Source organism: Diabrotica undecimpunctata, chromosome 1, assembly GCF_040954645.1.
Source record: "Diabrotica undecimpunctata isolate CICGRU chromosome 1, icDiaUnde3, whole genome shotgun sequence".
Lineage (NCBI taxonomy): Eukaryota > Metazoa > Arthropoda > Insecta > Coleoptera > Chrysomelidae > Diabrotica > Diabrotica undecimpunctata.
This window is the reverse complement of record NC_092803.1, coordinates 56,033,838-56,058,233: the sequence shown is the minus strand read 5'-3', so window position 1 is coordinate 56,058,233 and position 24,396 is coordinate 56,033,838. Positions and strand designations below refer to the sequence as shown.

General features: G+C 35.0%; 1 protein-coding gene across 2 annotated transcripts in view; it reads right to left on the bottom strand.

The window, feature by feature from the left end:
• Nucleotides 1–3,816: 3,816 nt before the first annotated feature.
• The window catches only part of Myo31DF (Unconventional myosin ID), a 112,522-nt gene continuing 91,942 nt past the window's right edge, over nucleotides 3,817–24,396 (bottom strand). For both annotated transcript variants that reach the window (XM_072542645.1, XM_072542650.1), the window contains 7 exons: nucleotides 22,400–22,702; nucleotides 21,995–22,316; nucleotides 20,966–21,172; nucleotides 13,702–13,928; nucleotides 12,966–13,642; nucleotides 11,967–12,476; nucleotides 3,817–9,154 (listed from right to left, as the gene is read on the bottom strand). In XM_072542645.1, coding sequence (XP_072398746.1) covers nucleotides 8,956–9,154; nucleotides 11,967–12,476; nucleotides 12,966–13,642; nucleotides 13,702–13,928; nucleotides 20,966–21,172; nucleotides 21,995–22,316; nucleotides 22,400–22,702 — 2,445 coding nt within the window. In that variant the 3' untranslated portion in view covers nucleotides 3,817–8,955. The remainder of the gene's footprint in view (nucleotides 9,155–11,966; nucleotides 12,477–12,965; nucleotides 13,643–13,701; nucleotides 13,929–20,965; nucleotides 21,173–21,994; nucleotides 22,317–22,399; nucleotides 22,703–24,396) is intronic.

Sequence of the window (24,396 nt, the reverse complement as noted above, 5' to 3'; positions counted from 1 at the left end):
AATTGTGGCTTATTCCCATTTAAATAGTAATTAGGTTTTTCCGGTACACTTTTATTTCTCTACTGCCGAATCGGTAGAGCTGGCATCGTAGTTACGGCGAGACTAGTAACGCCATCCCTTGCTCGGGCCATGAATAATACTGTCCCTATTTCACTTATATTGCTATTTTGGTATATGCCATAATCGCTACCACAACTTTTTCGCTGGTACAGCTCTGCTTGGGATAATCAAATGATAAGCTGGTCTAGGATTATTTCCTATGCGTTTTAACTTGGTGAGCGTAACGTTGTTTCAACAACACGTTTAGGCGGGGCGCCTCTTCAAGGTATGAGCTCTCTTGCCAGAGAAAGTTTGTCAAAAGCAGACGTCAGTTTGTAAAAGCAGTTAGAGGGACACCTTCGCATGTTACCAGTTATACATTTGGGAACGACTCTTTCGGTTGAGCATTTTGGGCTTGTATATTGTTAGAATCTGCGATATCTTAGTGGCGTCGCTTGTAGGGTGTTGAAATACTCATCAGGAAGTTCGTTTCCAGCCAAATTGAGAAGTTTGGCAGGGAGGAAGGGAACTTTCTTCGGGCAAGATGTTTTTAGGGCTTCCTTTGCTCTGATGTTGGACTTTTGATGGTTCGTAGGACGTATCTCTTGCCGAAAGCTCTGATTCTACTCTCTATGGTAGGTATATTTGCGAGTTAGTGGATTAATGCCGACGGATAGTCTGCACGTTTCCTCATTGGACAAATTGGGGCTAAATGCCCAATTTGTTGATAAATAGAATGGTCCCAATGATCTTTATGGACTGTAATTATTCCCCAACTCTTTTGAGCAATATCACACCCCATAAAGAGGTGGTAAAAAGTTGATCGAATCCTTTAAGTAAGAATAAAATTATAGTTGAGTTGATTAAGTACAGGTTTAATTATTCCAAAACAACAAACATACAAAATTAAAAATATTAAACTTAAAAAGAGATAAATTGAGAGTCTATGGATGTAAAACTCTTCTAAAATGTTTATTAAAAAGTTCTGTTATATCTACCAGTCCTATTGTACACCACGATGGCTGATTATCACTGGCTATTCCTCGCACTCAAAGCAAATCTGCTGTGATCATATTGTACACCACGATGGCTGGTGATCACTGGCTGTTCCTTGAACTCGAAGCAAATCTGCTGTGGTCTTGAAACTTTGGGCCACGGCTCACTAGCCTACTACACAAATCAGCAATCTCCTTAGCACTTTTACGATTTAGCGGTGTAATCACTAAACAAATAGATACCAATGATCTATGCTAAATTATACACTTAGGTGACAATTTTCCCAACTCACTCTTATATAAATTAAATGGAGTTAAGGTACAATTATTTTAACAAACACTTATTCAAGTCAAATAGTCAAATTACAAACTTTTACGTGTGGTTGGCAAATTTCGTTGGCAACACAAGTGTGTACAGCTCAAACTGAGCTAAGTTACTAAATATTTTAACTTCTAAGGACGGACGAAAACCGTCTCTCCCCGCTCTACTAATAAACGTGGACATAATATATCGGCTTATTTATTACTTCGCGGGCTAATATTTAATTTCGACTTTAAAATCACGCGTTTTCTCAACACTCATGATATTTCTTATGATTTTGCGTTCTGTGGCCATGATTGCGTTTATTTGGCGGTTGTTCAGTGCAGAGTAAAGAACAGCTATGTATTCAATTATCGGTCTAATGTAATTTTTGTAGGTGTGCAGGAGAGTTTTACTCTATGTACCCCAAGATTTGCCTGACAGAGCTCCTAGGAGTCTACCCTTCTCACTGTGTTTAGGGTGAGATTTAGTTCCGTGTCCCAATTAAGGTTCCCCTGAAAGTGAACTCCCAAGTAGGTGACCAAACTTAAGAGGAGGCCAGCTCCGTAGAACTCTATCAGGTTGCCCTCGTTCTTAAGCCGGGAAGTACCCGGATATCTGAAGAGTATGACCTGTGTCTTGGTTGGGTTGAGGGTGACTCTCCATTTGTTGCACCATTTGAAGATCTTGTCAAGTTGGGCGTATAACCTGTTGAACACAGGAAGGAGGAAAGCAGTGCAGTATCAGTAACTTTGTAATGACAGTGACTGCTACCCTCCACCAGGAACATTTTTTGACTTTCCAGTCTGGGTTGTGGAATAGGAAACGATAAATAGACATTTCATGGAATGGAGAAGAAACATTTCTTGGTTTCCTCCTGCGAAATTTGAATTATGAATAGCAGATGTAGCAGTATTGTAATTAGCGTCATAATGAAATATTTTCAAGCAAACGTTAATTTAATGTCTAGTTTCATAGCCTTCTGGTGCATCTTATTTATGTTAAATGCGTTTTTCTACCTTTTTGCTATATATCTACCAAGTTAAATGAATTTCCTATCTCTCGGTACTGGGATGTTAAATGAATTTTGGAATTAATAAGCTTTTGGAAGTGTAGTTTTATTTGTAATAATTGAAATTCATAGAAATGGAATAGGACTAAAGTAGTTATACATTCACCAAAAAGTTTTGTTGAAAATTTGGGGAGTTTTATTACTCTGAACTCGATGCTCCTTGAATAAAAAACAAATAATAATTAAAAAAAAAATCCCTTACTTTGCGAAGCGTATAATCAAAATATAGCACTTTTAAAAAATATAGATATAACGAATTACATATTCAAAAATTACTCTTCTTTCTTTTTACATACAGATATTGTACCAAATTATAGTGAAAATATATATTTAAATAAAAATATTGTTCTATCTATAACAAGCAAATACAAAGAGGCAATAGCTCTATATACAGATGCGTCTAAATCTCCAGATGGAACCGGATGCGCTTTTTTTATACCATCGGAACATATAGAAAAGAAATTCACACTGAACCCGGAAACTTCGATTTATACAGCAGAGGCTATTGCAATATATGAAGCTTTATTATATGTAGCTGAAGTTGAGTTTGCCCATATTCTAATTTTGTCGGACTCCTTCGCAGTGTTAAAATCCATTGGTAAATATGGACCACCTAACTTACAAGACTGCCCATACATTTATAGAATTAAACATATTATTCAAACTCTTTTAACTAAAGGAATCAATGTACATTTTCTCTGGATTAAAGCACATGCAGGATTTGAACATAATGAATATGTCGACTTATTAGCCAAAGAAAGCATTTTAACCGATACTGGTATTCTACATAAAGTAACGCTTTCTGACAGTATTGTTTCTTGCAAGTTAACATTACTTCGAGAGTGGAGCTACCAGTGGAAGGAATACTCTTTTGAGAACCAAAATAGATACTCGATAATTCAGCCAGATATTCCCAAATTTCCTTGGTACAAGTCTTTTAGAGCTTCCAGGAGGCACATAACCTCCATTATTAGAATACGTTTCGGACACGCATGTTATCCAAAGCACTTAGTTAAAATAAGGGTTTTGGATGATGACAAATGTGAGCATTGTGGAGAGGAAAGTGATTTAGATCATATATTTTTTGGTTGTTCTAAAAACAGAGTCTACTCATCCAAACTTATAAATGATTTATTAAAATATAAAATAGCAGCTCCTTGGAATATACTATATTTATTATCACTTGGCTCTGTAGATATTTACAACTCCTTAATTAAATTTTTAAAAGTCTCATAATTCTCTAAAAATTATTTAGTTAATCTTGTTATCTTTGTCTTAAACCATTTGTATAACTTCCTCCTCTCCGTGACCTAGTGTTGTTGTGTCTTATATAAATAAATGCCTTGATAGGTCCCTAGGCGAGAAGAGTGTGCGAGAAAAAAAAATATTCAAATGAAACAACACAAATACACTATAATTACTTTTATTAAGGCACATGTTAGCTATTTAATAATATATGCTCCTAACAGGTACAATCAATATACAAATATATATAAATAATGGCACTATATATAAACAACTTCTCAAAACGTTTATATAAAATACATCGAAAGCACTTTTTGACTTATATGTAGAAAAAATCTATAAAATGCCACAAGGAATTAATATAAAATTTTTGTTTTCGTTTACAACGTTACTTGAGTGCACAGACACAACAAATATTTTAAATTTAGAGGTAAACATACATAAAAGTAAAATTTAATGTATATGTGGGTGTAATATAAAAAATATATTTGTGTTAAACATTTTTATTAAATTAGTTTCAGAACAATGGGGCGTACTATAAAAGCAAAGTAATATATTTTTACTTTTGGATTTAATTTTCAAATTTTCCTATACTTTTACCAGGTTTACCTCTAAACTGCTGAAGTAACTTCTAAACAAATATGTGGAAGGACTTTAACAAAGAAATTGGGTGAAAAATACGTAGATTATATAAGTACACTAAAATAAGTGTAACAATTTGTACAAATGGACAGTTGCTTGTTCAATTTTATTCATAGTTTTCCTTTTGAACATATGACCAATACAATATACGTATAATTGCTAACAAAAACAGGGATTGATAAAATTTTATTTCCTTGAAAATGAGATTTAAAAAAGGTTTCGTTAAAAAAAGTTGTTCACATCAAACTCTTAGCCAGAAAATGCTAAACATCTAACGATATTGTTCAATATTTGAATGCAGTACTTAAGACTTACATTGTAAAGAAAATAATTAACTTGCGAATTAAATCAAAGAAGCAAATGAAAATACAGGGTAAGATGTACGAATTATATGACAATTTTGAGTACAAGAAAAATGATTTCTTTAAAGACTAGAAAACTCTAATATAGAAAATAAGTGCCAAACCTGTTTTGGTAAAGAAGGAAAGAATAAATTGTTGGTTCGTTTGGGAGAAAAAGAAATGACAATTTATAAAACAGGGGAAGATATGTTAAATTTGTATCGAAAAGCGATATATGGCATTTCTAAATTACGAACTCATACAAAATAATTTGATAAGTACTTTGTGTGTTAAATATGACTTCTAAACAAATAAAATGTCCCAAAAATAGAAAACTGTAAACTTGCGCTCTATAAAAGCCTTTAAAAATGAATAATAGCAAAATATATACTTCTACAATCAACTATCTAAGGGCATTTCTATTTTTGGGACGCTAAATTACCTTTTTTAGTATTTATACTATCTATTAATAAAAATATGATCACAATTACATCTTCTTCTAGAATTAATTATTTCAAGATACCTTAATAAATGCATAAATATAAAAAAAATATACATCACGGTATTCATTGTATAAAGTTATCCAAAGCCTCATTTTTTGGAATAATTTACGAAACATTCGTAATAGTTTGTGACAGACATGTCCATATGAAAGTTTACTTTAAACTTTCTTGCATATCATCAATATTAGGATTTTTTATTAATAATAATCATCATACATTGCCAAACATGTAGTTTTCACAATGATTGCCTAGTCTGTTAAATATGTGCGTTAATTTTTATATTATCTCCAGGCAAAGTGATTTCAATGGTATAGATTTCATAACAGTACTGTACTTTTATATCGTTCCATTCAGTACTATGTAACAAAAGTCATCTTAGAATTCAGTTAAACACCAAACGCTAAACTAAGTAAGAATAATATTTTCGTTTTATTATAATGAGATTGGCCAGGTTTTGTGTAGCCCATGAGTTACTAGATTTTGCGTAGGCTTTAAGTAATTCGTACGATTATCGATATTATGTATTAAAGATTTGTAAATACTCACGAAATTGGTTTTGCGGTAGATGGATAATTCAAACCATGCGTCAGCCGGTAGCGACGCCACTGACAAGAGCCACTGATTAGTGTTAAACTAAATATTTACGATGACGATTTATTGTTCTTTAATTAAAATATTAATCCCAATACGATACGATATCAACTAGTTTTACGTGTTTCAACATTTTTGAGTTTTGTACAAAAATGAACAATATAAAAAATATTGATACAAGAACTTGACATATTATGTATCTCCATATTTAGATATAAAATACTGAATACAAAAAAGTGGTTTCAAAAGTGTCTGCTCGTTAATCAGATAAAAGAGAGAACTGCAGTTTAAAATTATTAACAATTGTAGTTATAAAATTTATAACTTTATAAGCTATAAAACTAAAAAATTAAGAGGCACTAGGAAGATGTAAAACAACAGAAAGAGTAAGTAATAAAACCAAGTTAAGAACGAAAAAGAAGAAAATCCAAAAGGGAGAAAATATATAAAAGCGTAGCAAAAACAAAAAAAAACAGGAAATGGCAAGAGACAATCAGAAAAAACTATAAAATAATTAAACAAAATAACACAAACTAGTAGTAAGGTATAAAAATGTCAAGATAAGACATGTTTCCTAATCTACTAAGCAGAAATACAATATTTCATGGAATTTTCAAAACTCCATACACTATTTCACTTAACACGTTGACTGCCATATTAAAAAAAATCGGTCCCTCGTGCCATCTTACTTTTTTTCAAAGACGTTTTATTAGCCAAGAAATATTTCGAGTGTTTTATTTAAAAAAAAATTGTTTAAGTTTAACGTATGCTCACGCGGTCTCAACATATAAAATTTTATCGAATGGCCACGTGCAACAAATGCTGTGTGTCACCGACTAGTGTTCTCACTGCTGTCTCAGTCTAGTGTATGCCGTCTCGGAAGACTATCGGATCTGTTCCAGTCTTGCCGAGAAATTTTTTCTTCTTCTATAGCATGTCTGTATCTACTCTGGACAAAGGCCTCCCCATAAGTTCTCCATTTTTCTCTGTTTTGTGTTATTTGGTGACAGCTTCCCCCACTGTTGCTTTGATTTCATCTAGCCATCGTTTTTGTGGTCTTTCTCTACTACCACTGTGCTCGCTCATATTTCCTTGTTTTTCAGAAACATTGCCAGAACCATTCACTTGGTTGGAACTACACGATCTAATCGAAAGATGAATCCTAAACAAGTTCTTGAAAGAAGTTTAAAAAGGAGAAACCGAGGCAGCCGAAAGCAACTCAGGTATAATTAGTAAGTGGAAGGACAGAAGATGTGTGCTTACCTTATCCACAAAACACACTGATGAGTTGCTGAGAGCTGGGAACAATATAGAATTACAAAAACCTGCTGCTGTTGTACACTACAAAAAGCATGAAGCCGGCATTGACCTTTCAGACCAAATGCAGTCCTATACCACCTCATTACGCAGAGGGATTAAGGTTACCCCAAGCTGACCATTGGGCTTCTTGATGGTAGTGCATTAGTGAATGCACATATTTTACACAAAGTAGTAGCCAATGAAAAAATGTCTATAACCAAATTCAAGCAGGAAATCGTCAGCCGTCTTTTAGGCTTTGGCGTTGATCAGCATACGCAGAATGTTGTTGACAATCGTCAACATTTCTGGGAAGATGTTGGTATTAACACCAGACGTCGATGTTATATTTCAATTAATAAACACGTTCTTTCTAGTTTCGTTTTAATTATCTACGTATATTTCAGGCCTCGAGTACCCACTTATGGTTCACAGATCTAAAAACCAAACAATTTTAAACACGCGTCTATAATGCAGATTTACTACCGAGACAACTAAGGTGTGTCACGCGGTTGTTATCGAAAACGACTTGAGACACAATATTTCTGCCTCACGGCAGTCAACGTGTTAATTCCTAAAGGTCAAAATGTGGTTTAAGCGAAGTAGCATATCTAGGTATCACTCCATCCACTCTATTAGTCTGACTTAGCGCCGTGAGATTATCAATTGTTTCCAAAAGTTAAATATGGACTTTCCAGAAGACTTTGTAAGGAAGGATCTACTGAAAGATAAGAGGCGTATGTAAAAGAAATTGACAACTAAAACAGTATTTCTGTAAAAGTAGTAAAAAATGCTTTGAAGGATTTTATTGATCATTTTAGGATTTGGTCCTACACCAATATTTTTGCAGTTTTAATATATTTTCTCATTAATAAACTGTTCTTGTATTTTAATAAATAATGAAATTGTTCAAACTTTCATGATTTTAAGCTCAAAATGACCACAAAAGATTTCAATTCTAACATGTAAGTACATTTATATGAAACTTTTTGACCACTTTCTCTTCATTAAAAAGGCACCTAACGATTTTTTTATGTATGTATAAGTACATAAGAGATAAAACAGTAACAAAAAGAGGCGTTTTTCAAAAATATTGCAAAGCATTATTTTTATTAAGAATATCTATTGCTATAGATAATAAATTAATAGACTTACTTAAGTCAGTGTATAGAAAGATCACGTAAGCAAAAAAATGATTAAATAATCTTAGAAAATATGACAAAAATATTCTCAATCATTAAACTAAGAATTTACATTCCTATAAATATTCGTATTGGTTACTAAACGCTATCTAAAGGCCAAAATCTGCCAGCTGGAACTATTAGTTCTAGTGTTTGAATTTTAGATGTTTAGATTGCAATTCTTGTCTTCGTTGATTTATATTTTACGTACGTGAGCTTTCCAGGCACAGATTTTAATACTTGAAAGAAAATAAAATAAATTTTTTGTCTCTAATCCCAACATAGAGACATAACAGAAAAGCAACAATCAATAATAAAAGTGTTAAAAACGAAAAACTTACTATGACACAGTTTTTACAAAAGTTTCTACCGATCTGTAACAAAATTATTAATAAATAATCTCCAAACCTGCTCAACAAGGTGACCGAAGCAATTTTCAAATAAAAAATATTAGATTCACATCAGTTCTATTTGATTTCCGTTTAAGCGTCTTCACTTTACTGCATTGATTTATTTTTCATTTCACCCATCTTCTTTTCTGTTTAACTTTTATGATGACTAACTTTAAATTTTCGTAGCATGCAATATAAATTCACTATTCATACCGATTGCACCCCTTTTCGGTTTGAAATTGTTATTTCTGCATCATTAGACCCAAATCGGTAGAAACTCAACTCAACTAAAAAATATTAAGTAGAATAAACCTAAATCTATAAAATTGATATCACTCTTCGGCGTAAGACCTCAGTCTATTGCTTAATATGGTTATTGCCGTTTTCAAGAATTGAAAACGTGGAAGGCAGAAGGTATAAGATGTTATGACCATCCTTTTTAAATGTCGCCTGCTGCTCAGCTGCTGATACTTGAATGTTGATTAGTCGTTGTTTGTTGCCCAAGCTGCAGGATATAGTCTTTGATACTTTCACAGGCAGGTCAGCATTTTTAATCCTAAAAACAGAAATGAAATAATTATAAAGTATATACCGGGAGTTGTGAAATTCCATATCATTTTAATTTGCCCAATAACTAGTCTTTTCGATAAGTTCATTTGTGTGTAATGTGCTTACATTCAATTATGTGTATTATCGCTACTCGGGCGAATAGCGGATACACATAGTGGGCTGAGTGTCGAGGCTACTGAACCTTTTAAAAAGGGGTCAGGCTAGAGAATGTAATCGGCCGCAGTGGAATAGGCCAAAAGCCATCTCATTGAATATATCTATCATTGTGAGCTGGCAGGGTTATTATAAGTGTCTTAAAGAACCAGTTAACTGCCGTACGTGATTTTGCTTATTTGGGTGTAACTAGTAGTTTCGACTAAATGAGGGTAGGTTTAGGGTGTGGAGTTGTCATGTCTCCCATCGGACGCGTCCCCAGGTAGTGGATAAGTGAACGCCTTAACCGGTCCTAGGACCGGTGGGTAGTTGGGAAATAAAAATATCAACCGCGAACTAAAACAAACTAAGGTATGGCAACCCTAACAAAAGAGTCTCTTGCCCTCCAGGTTGGGGGTTAGGAGGCCGACAACCTCTTCCTGTAAAAAAGTATATGTTACCGAACCTCAGGAACTATTAGCTGGATAGAACCCACGACGACGACTCTAAACGAAAATTAACGATAATTGAGATTAGGAACATGGAATACCCGAACCCTGTACCGAACGGGAGCACTCTCATCTTTACTAAACATAGTCAAGTAGATGTTTTAGCACTGAATGAAACGAAATCAATATTGTTGGGAGAACGGAAAACGCTGTACGAGGGGCGTATGTAGCATTAAAAGAATCAGTTACAAAAATGGGTTTAATAATAAACACCAACAAAACGAAGTATATGAAAATAAGCACGCAACACAAATCCTACGACCACTTGTTATAGAAAACCACGTCATCGAAGCAGTGAACGAATTTGTATACCCGAGAGTGCTCCTTAACACTAGAAATATTACTATCGCAGAGATAAACTGCAGAATTTACACGGCCAACAGTTCCCTTTTTTTGCTCAATCTCCTCCTTTAATCCACAATAAATTATATCAAGAAATACAAAAATAAAACTACAAAATAATAATACGCCCAGTCCTAACATATGGTTCAGAGACCTGGACTCTAACAAAAGTAATGAAAACATGTTAGGATGTTTCTAAAGAAAAGTACTAAGGTGAATCTATGCAGCAGTGAATGACAATGGAATGTGGAGGACGATATTTCGAACTTTATAGAATATACCAGGAACCAGATATCGTAAAACATAATATTAAGATAGAACGTCTGAGGTGGATAGGACATGTAATGTGGATGGAACAAAATGACCCAGCTAGAAAAACGCTTCTTGATAGACCCATTGGTCAGAGAAGAGGAAGAACCAGAAAAAGGTTCCTTGATTAACATCAACAAAGACATGAGAAATATGGGAATACGTGCTTGGTGGAGAAAGGCGATGGATAGGGACAACTGGAGAGAAATTCTTGAGGAGGCTAGGAAACACGTAGGGTTGTAGCCAAAATGATGATAATGATGAGGGTAGGTTTAGAGCTTTATCTATATTGTTGATATTTCCATGTGCATCTATTTCTATGGCTTCTCTTAGTATTCTCGTTTTGTAGCAAAGAATGACTATGGTATGTTAGCAAGAGCTGAGGACTATGTTTTATCACGTAGTATATTAATGTGTAAGTAAGGCTGATGAGATTTGCTCATTACTAGAGACTGGATTATATGCAAAATGCATATGCATATATACGCTGCATATTTCTCGTTTTTCACAAATGCATATGCTTTGCAGTATTTGAAGATTTAAGAGGATATAATTGCATATTTTGATATATAGGAATAGCAGTATATTAGTAACATACATTAAAATAAAATGTGGAAGTATACATTAGGCTGTTAAGCTGCTTTGTTGTTGTACCCATAAACATAATGAGCGGTATCACTACAGGTATCACCGGCCGGGTGTTTAAGATTATAGACTTCCCAGAAAAAATTACATTAATGCCTATTTTATTTTGAGTATTACAAATACTATAATACCAGTACTTTCTACTTTATGAATTATTCTAGGAAAACAAAGTTAAACTTTAGGGGTAGGGTAGATATCTTAAATTATTAAATTAATGATTATTCTTAAATCAATGGTCGGTTGTTAAACTTTTGTGATTCCAAGTTATTGTCTATAGTGTACAGAAAAAGTCATTTTATTATTTTTGTGAAAATGTCTACAGTAGCAACGGAAAAATCAAGTTTTCTAAGAAGGATTGGAAGCAAAAAATCAACTAAAAGATAGCGAAGGTGAAAATGTTTTGCACTATTTGTGATAAAATAGGTAAGTTTTCAAGTTTCAAGTTTTCAATAGATTTTTAAACTGATCAAACTTCTTTACACATCTAGGTGTCTGTCGCTATTCACGGGTGAGAAACAGTCTCGCAAAATCGAGCCTGTCCTGTTTTCTCAATGATACTTCCACCATTTAATATAGTTTTTCAAAATAAATACTAAAAGTATCAAAAAAGAAATCAAAAAAATGAGGGAGGTTTAAAAAATTCGATCATTTCAATGTAGGTATATTTTAAGAGAAAATTTTTCTGAAAGGTTTATTTTGCACGTTCTTACGGCTAGCGCAAAGGATAGAAAACTAGTGAGAATTTGTTTCATTTAAAGGCTATCGAAGTACCGAATTTCACACAGTCTCCATGAAAAATTGGGTAACATTCCACAATTTATAAATTATATATTCAGTGGTAAATTGAATAAATACACTTACTGGTAATATCTGTTACATATCACACCAATGCATTCACCAATCCTGTCCTCTTGTCTATCACAGTGCAACGACACCACCAAATCGTTACCTCCTGGGCAGTGAAGAACTATCAACTGGTCTTGTCCTGGACTAACACTGATACCAGTCAATTCGCCGATCGCCACGCCCTCTTTCATGTTTCTAAACTTTTGAGTATCTAACTTGAAAACAGACTGATCGGTAACTAGCATGACTCTCTCAGCAACTTTGTTAAATTTGTTGAATTTGGTAACGAAAGAGGAGAAGAGAACATTATTAAAGTGTTTAGTGTTCCTTAGGTTGTTTACTGCTTCATTGTATACTGTGTATTGGTTGTTTTCCAAATGAGATGTGAGGTAGTTGCCTTCCCATTTGCGATTGACACCGTAGTGGGGACGTTTGTTTATCAGATTACTGGCGGCGATAACTTTCAGCCTCATCTGCGCCCATTCATTCCTAGGTATACGGTTCAAAATCATGCGGCACCTCCATCTACAACACAAGTAAATATTTTATAATATTTGCAATATGTACCTAAAGCTAAATATAAGTCAAAGGAGAATATTACCTCGGTAGAAAACCGCAGATGCTTTGACTGAAAAACTGATTTGTTTGTAGAGAAAGACCTAGTGATCTCACTATCTGCATAAACTAAATAAGTTTATTTACTAATCAAACATTTTTTGAATTTTCGTACTAAATCCAAAAATTATTAAAATCTGATAAATTATGGTAGGTGTTTACCTTTTTTGTCACTCAATATATTTTCTGGATATGCACGAAATTTTTAATAAAATGAAAATACTGTAAAAACAGTGGAGCAAATTCTTACAGAATAAGTCTTAGTATAATTAGCAAATCAGATATTAAAAAATCAGTAGTCCGGACAAATGTAGTATACAGTTAAGATTCTGAATAATAGAGATGGTCTGTAATATAATATAGATACTAAATCTTTAGAATGATTGTACACATACTTACTTGTTATAAATACCTCTTAAAATTTTCGTAGTTTCTCTCAATGACAGCGGCGGAGCCGGCCACATAATGCTTTTACCATAATCTTTCATTTTCTTGGCGTTTTTAAATTTACTCTGCAAAGTACAAACATATTCTCTCAACTTCATCTTGCGATATGCCCTCAATATCGTCATCGCAGCTTTCAATCTCTTGTACTGTTGACGTGCCATCCAACCTCTCCAAGTTTTTTGAATTAGAGTGACGATGCCGGGAATAAGGTTGTTCCTGGCCATCTCCAAAGCAAACAAAGTTTGTGGTGTGCGGATGAAAATTTTCGTTTTACCGTATTTGACATCGTCCGTGTACTTGTTCTCGTCCATGATGACTTTACAGGCTTCTTTGTCGGAACCGGATCTGAAATTGGGCCAGGTGAACTGTGAGATCATTTTGTATCTCTTAAGGAATCTGTCATATCGTTGTCTGTATGCGAAACCGGCTCTTCTCACCCGAACGTTTTCTACGAGACCTAAGTAACTAACTTGATGTCTCACTCTTTCTTCATCGAAGGCTGACGCAGATTTGATTTCGTTCGGTTTAATGCATCTGACATAGTGTGGTTCCTTGCTTTGGAGGTTTTGGACTAAAGATTGCATGGAGTTCTTGAAAAGGGTTCCAGCCGTGGGAGGTCTCTTGGTTATCTAAAACAATTAAATTTGTATCGCGAATCGACGATTTTACTTTCTCAATATTTACTTACTTCTGAGATATGCTGTGCCCCTTCGGGCCACATTTCCTTTATATTTGGATCCTTGGAATTGTATAACAAACGTTTAAAGTCTTGGAAGAGCGTATCTTTGTTTTTGTCCAGAAAACCGTTGATGCAGTACGTCACATCGCCAGCGTAGTGAGTTACACGGAAATCTACTTTATGTCTGAGGTTTTTCTCGGTTGTTTTTGTTTGTCTTGAGACATAATGTTTGTGGCCTAAGAGTAGAAATACGGTTATTAATAGAATAAAACTTGTTATTGCATAATAGATTACAGATATTTGTAATGACTAGTAAACCAGAATAACTAGCCAATTACAGTATATGAATTGTAATTAATGTTCTTCGGAACTTTGTAAACTACAACAAATAATTCTGAGTAAATTTTGAATGTGGAACAAATGCGGAAGATGATGTAGATATCATGACTGATATTCATTCTCAAGTGTGTAATATAAATAAAACATTTATGAAACGGTCGAGATACGGTAACAAATACATTTTTTTTGAGAGGTCTGTTATAAACCGGTCATACTGCACCCAATTGGCATATTGTACATCTTCCATTCATTCAGGATACCCATTCTAGATTTCAGGAACTCTGTACCAGCTTATACAGGTCTAAGGATAAATACCATATGTTTTTAAAGTCCCTTGGTAGTCTTAAAAAAATCGGTTGCCTGTAAAGTCGGTTTTACGGGCGAAGATTTTACGTGACAACGTCTTTTTCTCGGTAGAATATTTATTGATATGAATATTATTAAATTGCACAATAGGAACAAGGAATTGAATGAAAATAAGAATTGCACAAATTTTAACTATAGAAATATATTTTGTTTACTAAAACATTGTACATATAAACTTAAACTTAACTAATTTCTATTTGAGTGATTTTGTTGAGGATAGGACGATGATAGGAGAAATATGAAATGAAAGGAAGTGTTTCTGCTGTAATGTGTCTTGAACGCCAAGAACGCTCGAGAAAGACAGAGACACAAGCACGGAAGCACGCACCGATTCAACGCGCCTAATTCTCTAGTGCTGCGCGCGCAGCGGACCGATGATGTTTGAGTGGGAGAGAGACGCAAGGCATTCGCCGGTCCGGCGGGCCTCTCTCTCGTTCGGTGACTCACTGTAACAGACGTGAGCGGGCGTTACACTTTTTCATGAATGACTCCGAGCCACAACCTAATTTAAGACGTTGTCACGTCAAAATTGTGTGCCGACTACGATCTAATGTCCCGGACACGTGCAAGATATCATTGACTGTTTCAGCTTGCTTGATCAGGTATATTCTCCTAGTATTATTATTTAGCATATGGACTTTCACAGTACGATAAATATACAAATACAATAATATTTACATATATATTAAATATATTATTTAAAACACTAAAGATGACAGAATGAATGACACTAAATATTAATGTCCAATTTACATAGCCATTCAATTGCTTCTGTGGAACATTCCGCAAAGTCCTGGAGGTTTCCACGGTAGGCACGATTCAAGCAGTCTGAAACACAATGGCTTATGGTCTGTCTAGATTGTCCGCAATCGCACTGTGGACTTTCTGCACGACCCCACCTGAACAGCGAATCAGCACAATTACCATATCCGGTACGTATACGATTAAGCCTTGCCCAAGTGGACCGGGGCAGATTTGATCCGATGAAACCCTGAGTTGGGGTGGATATCTTAATATAGTCCGATTCTACTGTTGGCATCCATCTTGTTGTCCATTGCCTATGTATATCATAGGAATTACCAATTTTTCGGGCAGATCGTATTGGAGGATTTCTAGATCTCAGTCGCTGGTGCTCTTTTGAGATGTCTGGGATATCTTGATGTATTGGTAATTGTACGTTGGTTACAATTTTCTGGTACTCTCTCACTAATGCTGCTGTACGGCGTAGATCTGGTGGAGCAATATTGCTCAGAGTAGGCAGCCATCTCACTGGCGTTGGTTTTATTGTTCCAGTGATTATTCTCATGGTTTGGTTAAGTTGGACATCGATTTTGCTTGTATGTGCACTATTTAGCCATACTGGTGCACAATATTCTGCCACTGAAAAAACCAAAGCTAGAGCAGAGGTCCGAAGAGTATCTGCAGAAGCACCCCAAGTGGTTCCGGCAAGTTTTGATATTAAGTTATTTCTTGTTCTTAGTTTACCGGCTGTGTTTGTAAGATGACTTTTGAAGGTGAGTGTTCTATCAAGTGTGACGCCTAGATATTTGGGGTTGTTGTTATGTTTGATAGCTGTATCATTTAGAGTTACATTGAGAGTATCGCCCGCAAGTTGATTCGACAGGTGAAAGAGACAGGTTTCAGTTTTGCTTGTGTTAGGACGTAAGCGCCAGTTCTTAAAATAGTTACTTAGTGTAGTTAAGTCCTCGTTTAGAGCTCGTTCTCCTGCTTCTTTACTATTATCTTGGAAGCCAATGGCCAGGTCGTCAGCATAAGCAAATTTTCTTGATTTTGTTTCAGGTATATCTGCTGTATAAAGGTTAAATAATAAAGGAGCTAGCACTGAGCCTTGAGGTAAGCCGTTGTTAAGTTTTCTAACGTTACTCTGTGCATCATTCATATATACCTGAAACAGTCTGTTAGTCAGTAGATTGTTTATCAGCTGACAAGTTTTGAGGCAAGGTATGATTTTCATCAGCTTATAAATAAGGCCCTCTCTCCACACAGTGTCATACGCAGCCGTGAGATCTATAAATGTTATGGCAGATTTTTCGCGTCTTTCAAAGCCAGCTTCAATAAATGTAGTTAAGGACAGCACTTGGTCACAGCAACTTCGTCCTCTTCTAAATCCAGCTTGTTCAATTGGTATCGCATCCTCAATGGTGTCACATATTCGGTTATATAAAAGTCGTTCTAGTAATTTATAACAGTAACTGAGTAAGGCAATAGGCCGGTAACTTTCAGGCAGCTTGTTGTCTTTGCCAGGCTTCTGAATTGCGATAATTTTTGTTCTTTTGAATTCTGGGGGTAGCACAGCTGTACTTACAATGTCGCTAAAGAATTTTTTGAGCCACTGTCGTGTTTTTGTACCAGTGTGGACTATAAACTCAGGATACATTCCATCGAAGCCTGCTGCTTTTCCTGTTTTAGTTTGATTAAGCGCTTCGTTTATTTCATCCAATGAGAAGGCACGTGAGTATTCTGATGTTGCGGGAGTATTTGCTTTAAGTTGTTTAAGAGCTCTTTTTACGGTAGATGTATGAGTTTTCTCAGATGGAGCTCGGGAGTTCTCAATTATTCTATTGGCTATTTTATTTGGCTCAATTGTTGATTTGTTTAAGTGTTGCGCTCTGCTTGCTTCGCCCAGTTTGCGGATCAGTCCCCATGCCTTTCGACTGGAACGTGAGAAATCAATATGTTCTACGGTAGACTTCCATTTATTAAGTCTTATTGAGTCCAGTGACTTCAGTAAGTTGTCACCAATTTCGGGATCTTCTGATTTCAAAAATTCGTCATATAGTTTTTGGCTTTCTTCCGTCCAGCCTGGGATGTACTCCTTTCGGAAACCTCGGGGGATATGTTTTTTGGCGATAGAGATAACCATTCCTAAAAAACGGTGGTAATTGTTGGCCTTTGGGTCAATGAAGCGAATGCAGGTGTCCAGCTCTTTGGTGAATTCGGGCCAATTTCCTTTGTTAAAATTCCAACGGGGTCTCGGCGTGGATTCAACGATAGGAATTTGTATGCCTAGTTCAATTATGACAGGTCGATGTTGGCTGTGAGGGAAACTGGGAAGTACAGTTCGAGAGCTTGGAAGTGGTTGCATCTGTGAGTTAGTGGAAACCCAGCATAGATCAGGGTTGTAGCCTTTGCGCCATCTTCTAGAAAAGAAGGTAGTTTTATCTTTTAGACTATGGATAAGGTGAATATTATTTGCTTCGGCCCACTCCAGTAGTTTCTCCCCATTTTCATCATTGTTTTCATATCCCCATTTGTTGTGGTGACTGTTAAAGTCCCCAATGTAAACTGTAGGTTGGTTGTCTACAGCTTTTATTACATCTCCTGGCCATTTAGTTAATGGTGGTTTGTAGATGTTTTTTATGATTACGCCATTCACTTCTGTAGAGACTATGGACACATTATTTTCGCAGCTGCAGTCCGTCATCTTAGCATTTTGTATAATGTTATGCACGTAAGTTGCAGTGCCATAAACATTGCTGTAAGTGGCTCCAATCATGCTATATCCCGGAATTTTACCACTCTTAAGAATCTCGGTTTCCGATGGTGCGTGAGTTTCTTGAATGGTTATGACGTCAACGTTATTTTCGATTAGTAGTTTTGAAAGAAATTCGGATTTTGATCTACTAATTCCTTCTATGTTTATTTGACATATACGGAGGGTAGGCCCGATACGTCTCGTCAAATGGTGTTGATAAACACCTTTGTAGTTTTCCATATTTCTATATGGAGATTCCTGTTCTTATTTTTCTTTATCATACTGGTTGCCAGGAGAGCTCAGCGGCTAGTTTGGCGTCCAAAAATTGATAGACCATTTAGCGTTACCCAGAGTGCACCACGTGGAGGCGATCTATCATTACACCCCCTAGTACGGCGATCTATCATTACATTCTCCTAGTAAGACTTATGTTGTATTCCAGAGGTTATGTGTGTGGATCCAGGATTTTTTCCAGTCGTGAGCGGTGCTTTTGGGCACTTCTGGGCGAAAAAGCTGATCCTCTTCTGGCCAGTTCATCAGTTCTCTCATTCCGTGTATTCTCCAGTGGCCTGGAACCCACACCAGTTTGACACTGTTATGTTTTGCAAATTTGCCGAGTTCTGCTCGGCATTCACACACTATACTAGGTCCGCTTAGGGCTTCTAAGAGTCCTCTCGGCCGCTTGACTATCTGTACATATATCGATTTGCTTCAGTTTGAAAGCCCTCATGTTAATTTCTCTTGCACAATGCAAAATTACATAAATCACTATCTGGAGTACAGAGGTATTACGAGCAGACAATAAACTGGCTGTTTTTTCCCGCATAACTGTCCGCAGAGTATTGAAACAGTACAAATGTCAACCCTACAAAATACACTTGGTAAAGGAAATAGATGAACATAATGCAGACAGGCAACCATGGTTTTGTGAGATAATGATTGAGAAAATAATGTTTAATAGTAATCCAAACTTTCTATTTAATATTTATCTTTCGAATGAATATTTTTTTTCCTAAATGGTTCTGTAAATCGACACAACTGGGCGGATAACTGGAATACTGGAGTTTTCCACGAAATACATACCCAACAGCCATGTATTAAACTTATGGACAGGAATTTATGGGGATCGTATTGTTGGGCCATTATTTTTGCAAAAAAAATTAAACAGAGGAGCATATTTAGAATTATTAGAGGAGACAGTTAATCCCATTTTGACAGATATAATCGAAAATGATAACAGGTGCTCAGAAGGTACTGTTTCTCCAACAAGATAACGCAACTCCGCATTGTACCATAAACGTAAGGCGATATCGTAATGAACGGTTTCTTACGTAATGGATTGTAAAGTGTTTTTATGGAATAGCCAGCAAGATCTCTCGATTTAAGTCCCCTGGACTTCTTCCTTTTACAAAGCAAGATTTATTTCATACATGAATTTGATTTATTTCATATATTTAATAATATTTCATTAATAAACACAATAAGAACCAGAACTGTTTATCAAAGATAACTCTGGTTTAGCACATGGCCCAAATACCACTAGCAGTGGACTCACACAGGGATCACCATTAAGTCCAATGCTATTCAACCTACATACCTACTGAATACATAATGTGTTCCCAAAAAATGTTAAAGTTATAAAGTATGCTGACGATGTTGTAATTCTAGTCGAGTGCACATAATATATATGATATCAAAAATAACGAACATTTAATTAATCTTGAGGTCTGGCTGGACTATCACAATTTGAACATTTTTGTGGACAAATCCAAAGCTATCTTGTTCACAAAGGGTAATACCAAAATAAAGCCCAAAAATATCAGTTATAAGAGACAACATATAGAGTGGGTAGATAAAATTAAATACCAAGGAATGGTTTCTCAGAAGAACCTTAAATGGAAGGCACACATTAACCAGCTATTCCGGATTGGAGTCAAAGAGGACCCTTATTTCGAATGTGGCCAAGTGGGAGGCTTAAACCATATCTTATTAAAATGTCGCTTAAATCAAAACCCACATTTCGACTTGTATGCTGAATTATCAAAACCTAAACTTCCCACTCCCATAAATATTTGCACTTCTTCTTCTTTTGGCATCATAACCCTGGATGAGTCTTTGCCTGTCTGGCTATGTCCTTCCATTCAGATCTTTCTTGGGCCCTTCTCCGCCATTGTCTTATATTCATTTTTTTCAGGTCGTCTTCCACGTCATCCAACCATCTCGTCCTAGGTCTTCCTTTTTTCCGCCTTCCTACCGGCTTCCACTGTACTTCGTTCTACCGTTCTACTGTTCGTCATTACCCAAGTTTCACAACCATAGGTTACTACGGGTCTAATCAAAGTTATGTAGATAAATATTTGCACAATCCTTGCAAATATTGATGAAAATATAATAAACATTTTATGTAACTTTATTTCTATCTTCAATATTAAAATATAAACCATTAACTTCCGTCTTTCAGATCTGGGTGTTTCTACTATATCCGTAATAGATATACCAATACAAGTATACATTTAGAATAATTCAAAACAAACAGATGATGAATATAAATGTAGACACTGATTGCTAAGGCAAGAAAAAAAGTGTCAACCCCAAAGTTAACTGGGTAAATTGGCAAGGACATAGCCCAAAAAAAGAAGAAGAAGAACAAGTTGGGTTATGTAACTTTAGAAGTGACGAAGTAACCAACCCATAGACATATAATACAAGACAGACGTTCCAACCGAAGAAATGGTTATGGCATAACCTACTCCAATTAAGATTTGTTCATGGCTCGATACTTTTAATGAACATTATTATTACAGTGAACTAATAAATCGCCCTAACATAACGTTAATTGGCTACATTTACCGCAATTGTTTGTTCTAATATAGAATAAATTATATATGTGTATAGTGTATATAAATATATATATATATATATATATATATATATATATATATATATATATATATATATATATATTAAATTACGATAATTAATTTTATAGATACAATATATAAATATATAATATCTAGAATGTGTATAGATATATATTTTCCAATAGTAAAACTTACCGCAGGAACTACTAACCTTTAAGATTCTTGTCCATAGCTTCGAGCAGCATCTCGTCAGTTACTTTTTCGGCAGTCATCTTACAAGCGTCATCCATAATTGAAATGATTCCCTTGTGTGGTGCTTCGACCAAATCACAAATAATCTGATTGTTGAAGTATTCGATATTGGTCCATGCGATACCTTCCCGATTGTATTCCTCTTGCTCCTGTTTCAGCACCAGTTCTACAAAGATACCGAATGAATAAAAATGTAATGTTTGTCCATTGCTTAGCATTCATTGATTTTTGAAAAGTGTGTGACATTCATCGTCAGAACTGTCGTTGTACGACAGTTCTAAAATGAACTTGTGGAATACATAAAACATGACATGCCCAGATATCAATCATAGATAATTGGATTAAAGTAAAGTATGGAAAACATCACTAAGAGAAGATTATAAATAAATGTAAAGATATGACAGATGAAGTTTAAATAAAACTACACAAGGGACGAGAATTCGGAAATTAAGATGTAACATGGAACATTAAATCGAAAAAGAATGAAATAAAATTATAAAATGATCGGAAATAAAGGAACAGAAAGTTATGGAAAGTAGGAAAAGTATCTAGTTGAACAATTTTTCATTAAAAAAAAAGAAAAGATGTCCCAAACAGATGAAGAGATGTTATATTGTAGGATCTTAAGGCTATAGAAGTGTATCTCTTTGCAGCATGACCTATTTTGTACCTAACTCTTTTGTGTATTGTGTAGTGCGTGTATTGAGTAAAGGCCCATCTATTATGTAAAATCGACTTCATTGACGAACGACTGAGGCACACCTTATGCACATATCCAATTGACATAAGAATTTTTGTTTATTAATAGAAAAATTCCCACACCCAGTGAAATTGGAATGTGCGAATGCACAAGTGAAAGCTGACCATCGGTAGCTCAGACCATTGGAAATAGACCAGGTCAAAATTATATAAAACATCGCAAGATCATATCCCAGTGAAGGATAGAGAAGAGGGAGAGTAAAAAAATGAACAATCCTCATAAACTTACCGATAAACAGTTGCTGCAACTTTTCGTTACAATAATTGATACAAAATTGTTCAAAACTATTGTTGTCGAAGATCTCGAAACCGTAGATATCGAGTACGCCGATCAAAGAACTTTTGTACGTCTTAGTCAAGTTGTTTTTGTCTACAGCTATGGCGGCATTGATTTTATCGACTATCCAAGTGAATAATCTATCGTACACAGCCTTGGTAAAAGCGTCTTTGCCAAAGGAAGCTTCGGTTTCGGTGTGCTCTTTTCTCATTATGTCACCTCGTGCTGCTATCACTCTTTCACAAAGGGCTGTTTCTAAGTCACTCTTTTTTATCTAAAAATCACACATAATGCATAAAGTGTTATGTAAATGATTCAGACTGAAGACTGAAAAGAAACAATAGTTGTATAAATTACCTGAAGCAATTCTGCAGCATAATCCACTCCTTTTGATTTCTTCAGTCTCAACTTATCATCATCGTCATTCTCGAAATCAACGTTACCTAAATGTAGTATGGCAGCCACCACCCTCCAGAGGGTATCTTGGTCTTGTTTGCTGAATTGAAGCGTATTCAATGATGCCATGACTTCACGGTAGTCACTTTTGTCGTTGATAGTGTTAACTACGGCAGCATTTCCTTGCTTGATGTAATAATACTGGTGGGTATCACGGGATATGTTCAGTCTTTTCAACAAATCTTCATTTGCTCCAGATAGAAGCTGAAATATTAGTAGAAGTAAAAATTAGCTTTCGTCCATAAATAGGTTCTACAAATACTTAATTTTGAAAAATTCTCGAAAAAAGGTTTTCATAGAAGAATGCATGTATCAAACGCCAGCAACTGACAAACTTTATAAGTAATAATGACTGTTTTTTCAATTTCTTGAAGTTGTAAATATTCACTACGTTTTTCAAAGATTCACGTTCTTACTGAACGCGTTGAAAGAAGAAGAAAAAACGACCCGAATTGTGGGAGGTCAAGTCATAGGCTCTCTATCAAGATAATGACCAGCTCATTCCACGTTGTCTATTAAAAGGTTTCTGGCCAAGCACAGATATGTTTCTCATGGTGGAATCTACAGGTGAAAATATACAATATTTGAATTCATTGGAGCTAGGAATAATAACAAGAAACATAATATACGCACTCTAGCTGACAGCAAAGGAAAAATAATTATAGAAGGAAGCGGACAAATTCAAGTAAATATGGGAGGAATTTATAGAAAACTCTTTTGCGTATGACAGATCTGAACTGCAACAAATGTCGGATCGTTAAATGAAAGGACACGAATTCTAGAAGTAGAGGTAAAATATGTGCAAGGAATTATAGATCTTGTGAATCGAACGAAATAGAAATAGATATAATAAAACTAATATAATAACAGTAATATAATAATGATAATTACAACATAAATCTACTAAAACATTTTTTTAACAAAATATATGAAAGTGACGTAATACCAAAGGAATGGCTTAGCTCAGAATTCATAGCTATACCAAGTTGCCGCATATAATGTAATGTATACAGTGAATATATATTTCAGGAAGCGACATCAGAGTTAATCAGGACGAAATATCTATAAATGGAAGGATCGCAAAAAAAAAACAAAATTTGTCGATGACACTGTTACAAGAACTTGTAAACAGACCGACTGATTATTAAAATAATAAACCAAACCAATTTATATTTTTTTCAAAAATACAAAATCAGATGAAACCCTAATAAAAGAGCAAACCTAATGGATTGATCCTGGATTGAAAACAACAGTCAACAAAATAAAGAAATAAAATTCCGAATTGAAACTTCAAGGCAAAGATTTATAAAAATCAAAAGTTGGAAAAGGGGAACGTATTATTTAAGTGTGTAAAAGATTTTAATATTGTTCTGAAGCTATTTTCTTGTGGCATTTTAAATTAATTACTATATAAATGGGAATAAGCCACAATTAAAGGTTAAAATACGTTTATTGACGTTTCAATTTCCACTTCGGAAATCGTTCTCAAAATACAAACATTAGTAAATTTATTATGTTTGTATTTTGAGATCGATTTCCGAAGTCGAAATTGAAACCTCAATAAACGTATTTTAACCTTTAATTGTGGCTTATTCCCATTTAAATAATAATTAAAAGATTTTAATTTCCAGCTGAACACTTTCGGCTTACAAAGCCATTTTAGGAGCTATGCTACAAGAGAGCAATGATGTAAATAACTTATTTTAATTTACCAATGATTCACTTATGTCAAATATAAAGTATCCTACTAGGAGAGATCATGTGGTAAGCAGAAAATTGCTGGTTCTATTTTTTCTTTTCTTTTTTAATTTTTTATGAACAATGAAAAAACACACAAAGGACTGTACACTGGACTCTGGAAATTTGGTTATGGTACGGATGCCAGAACCCAACCATTT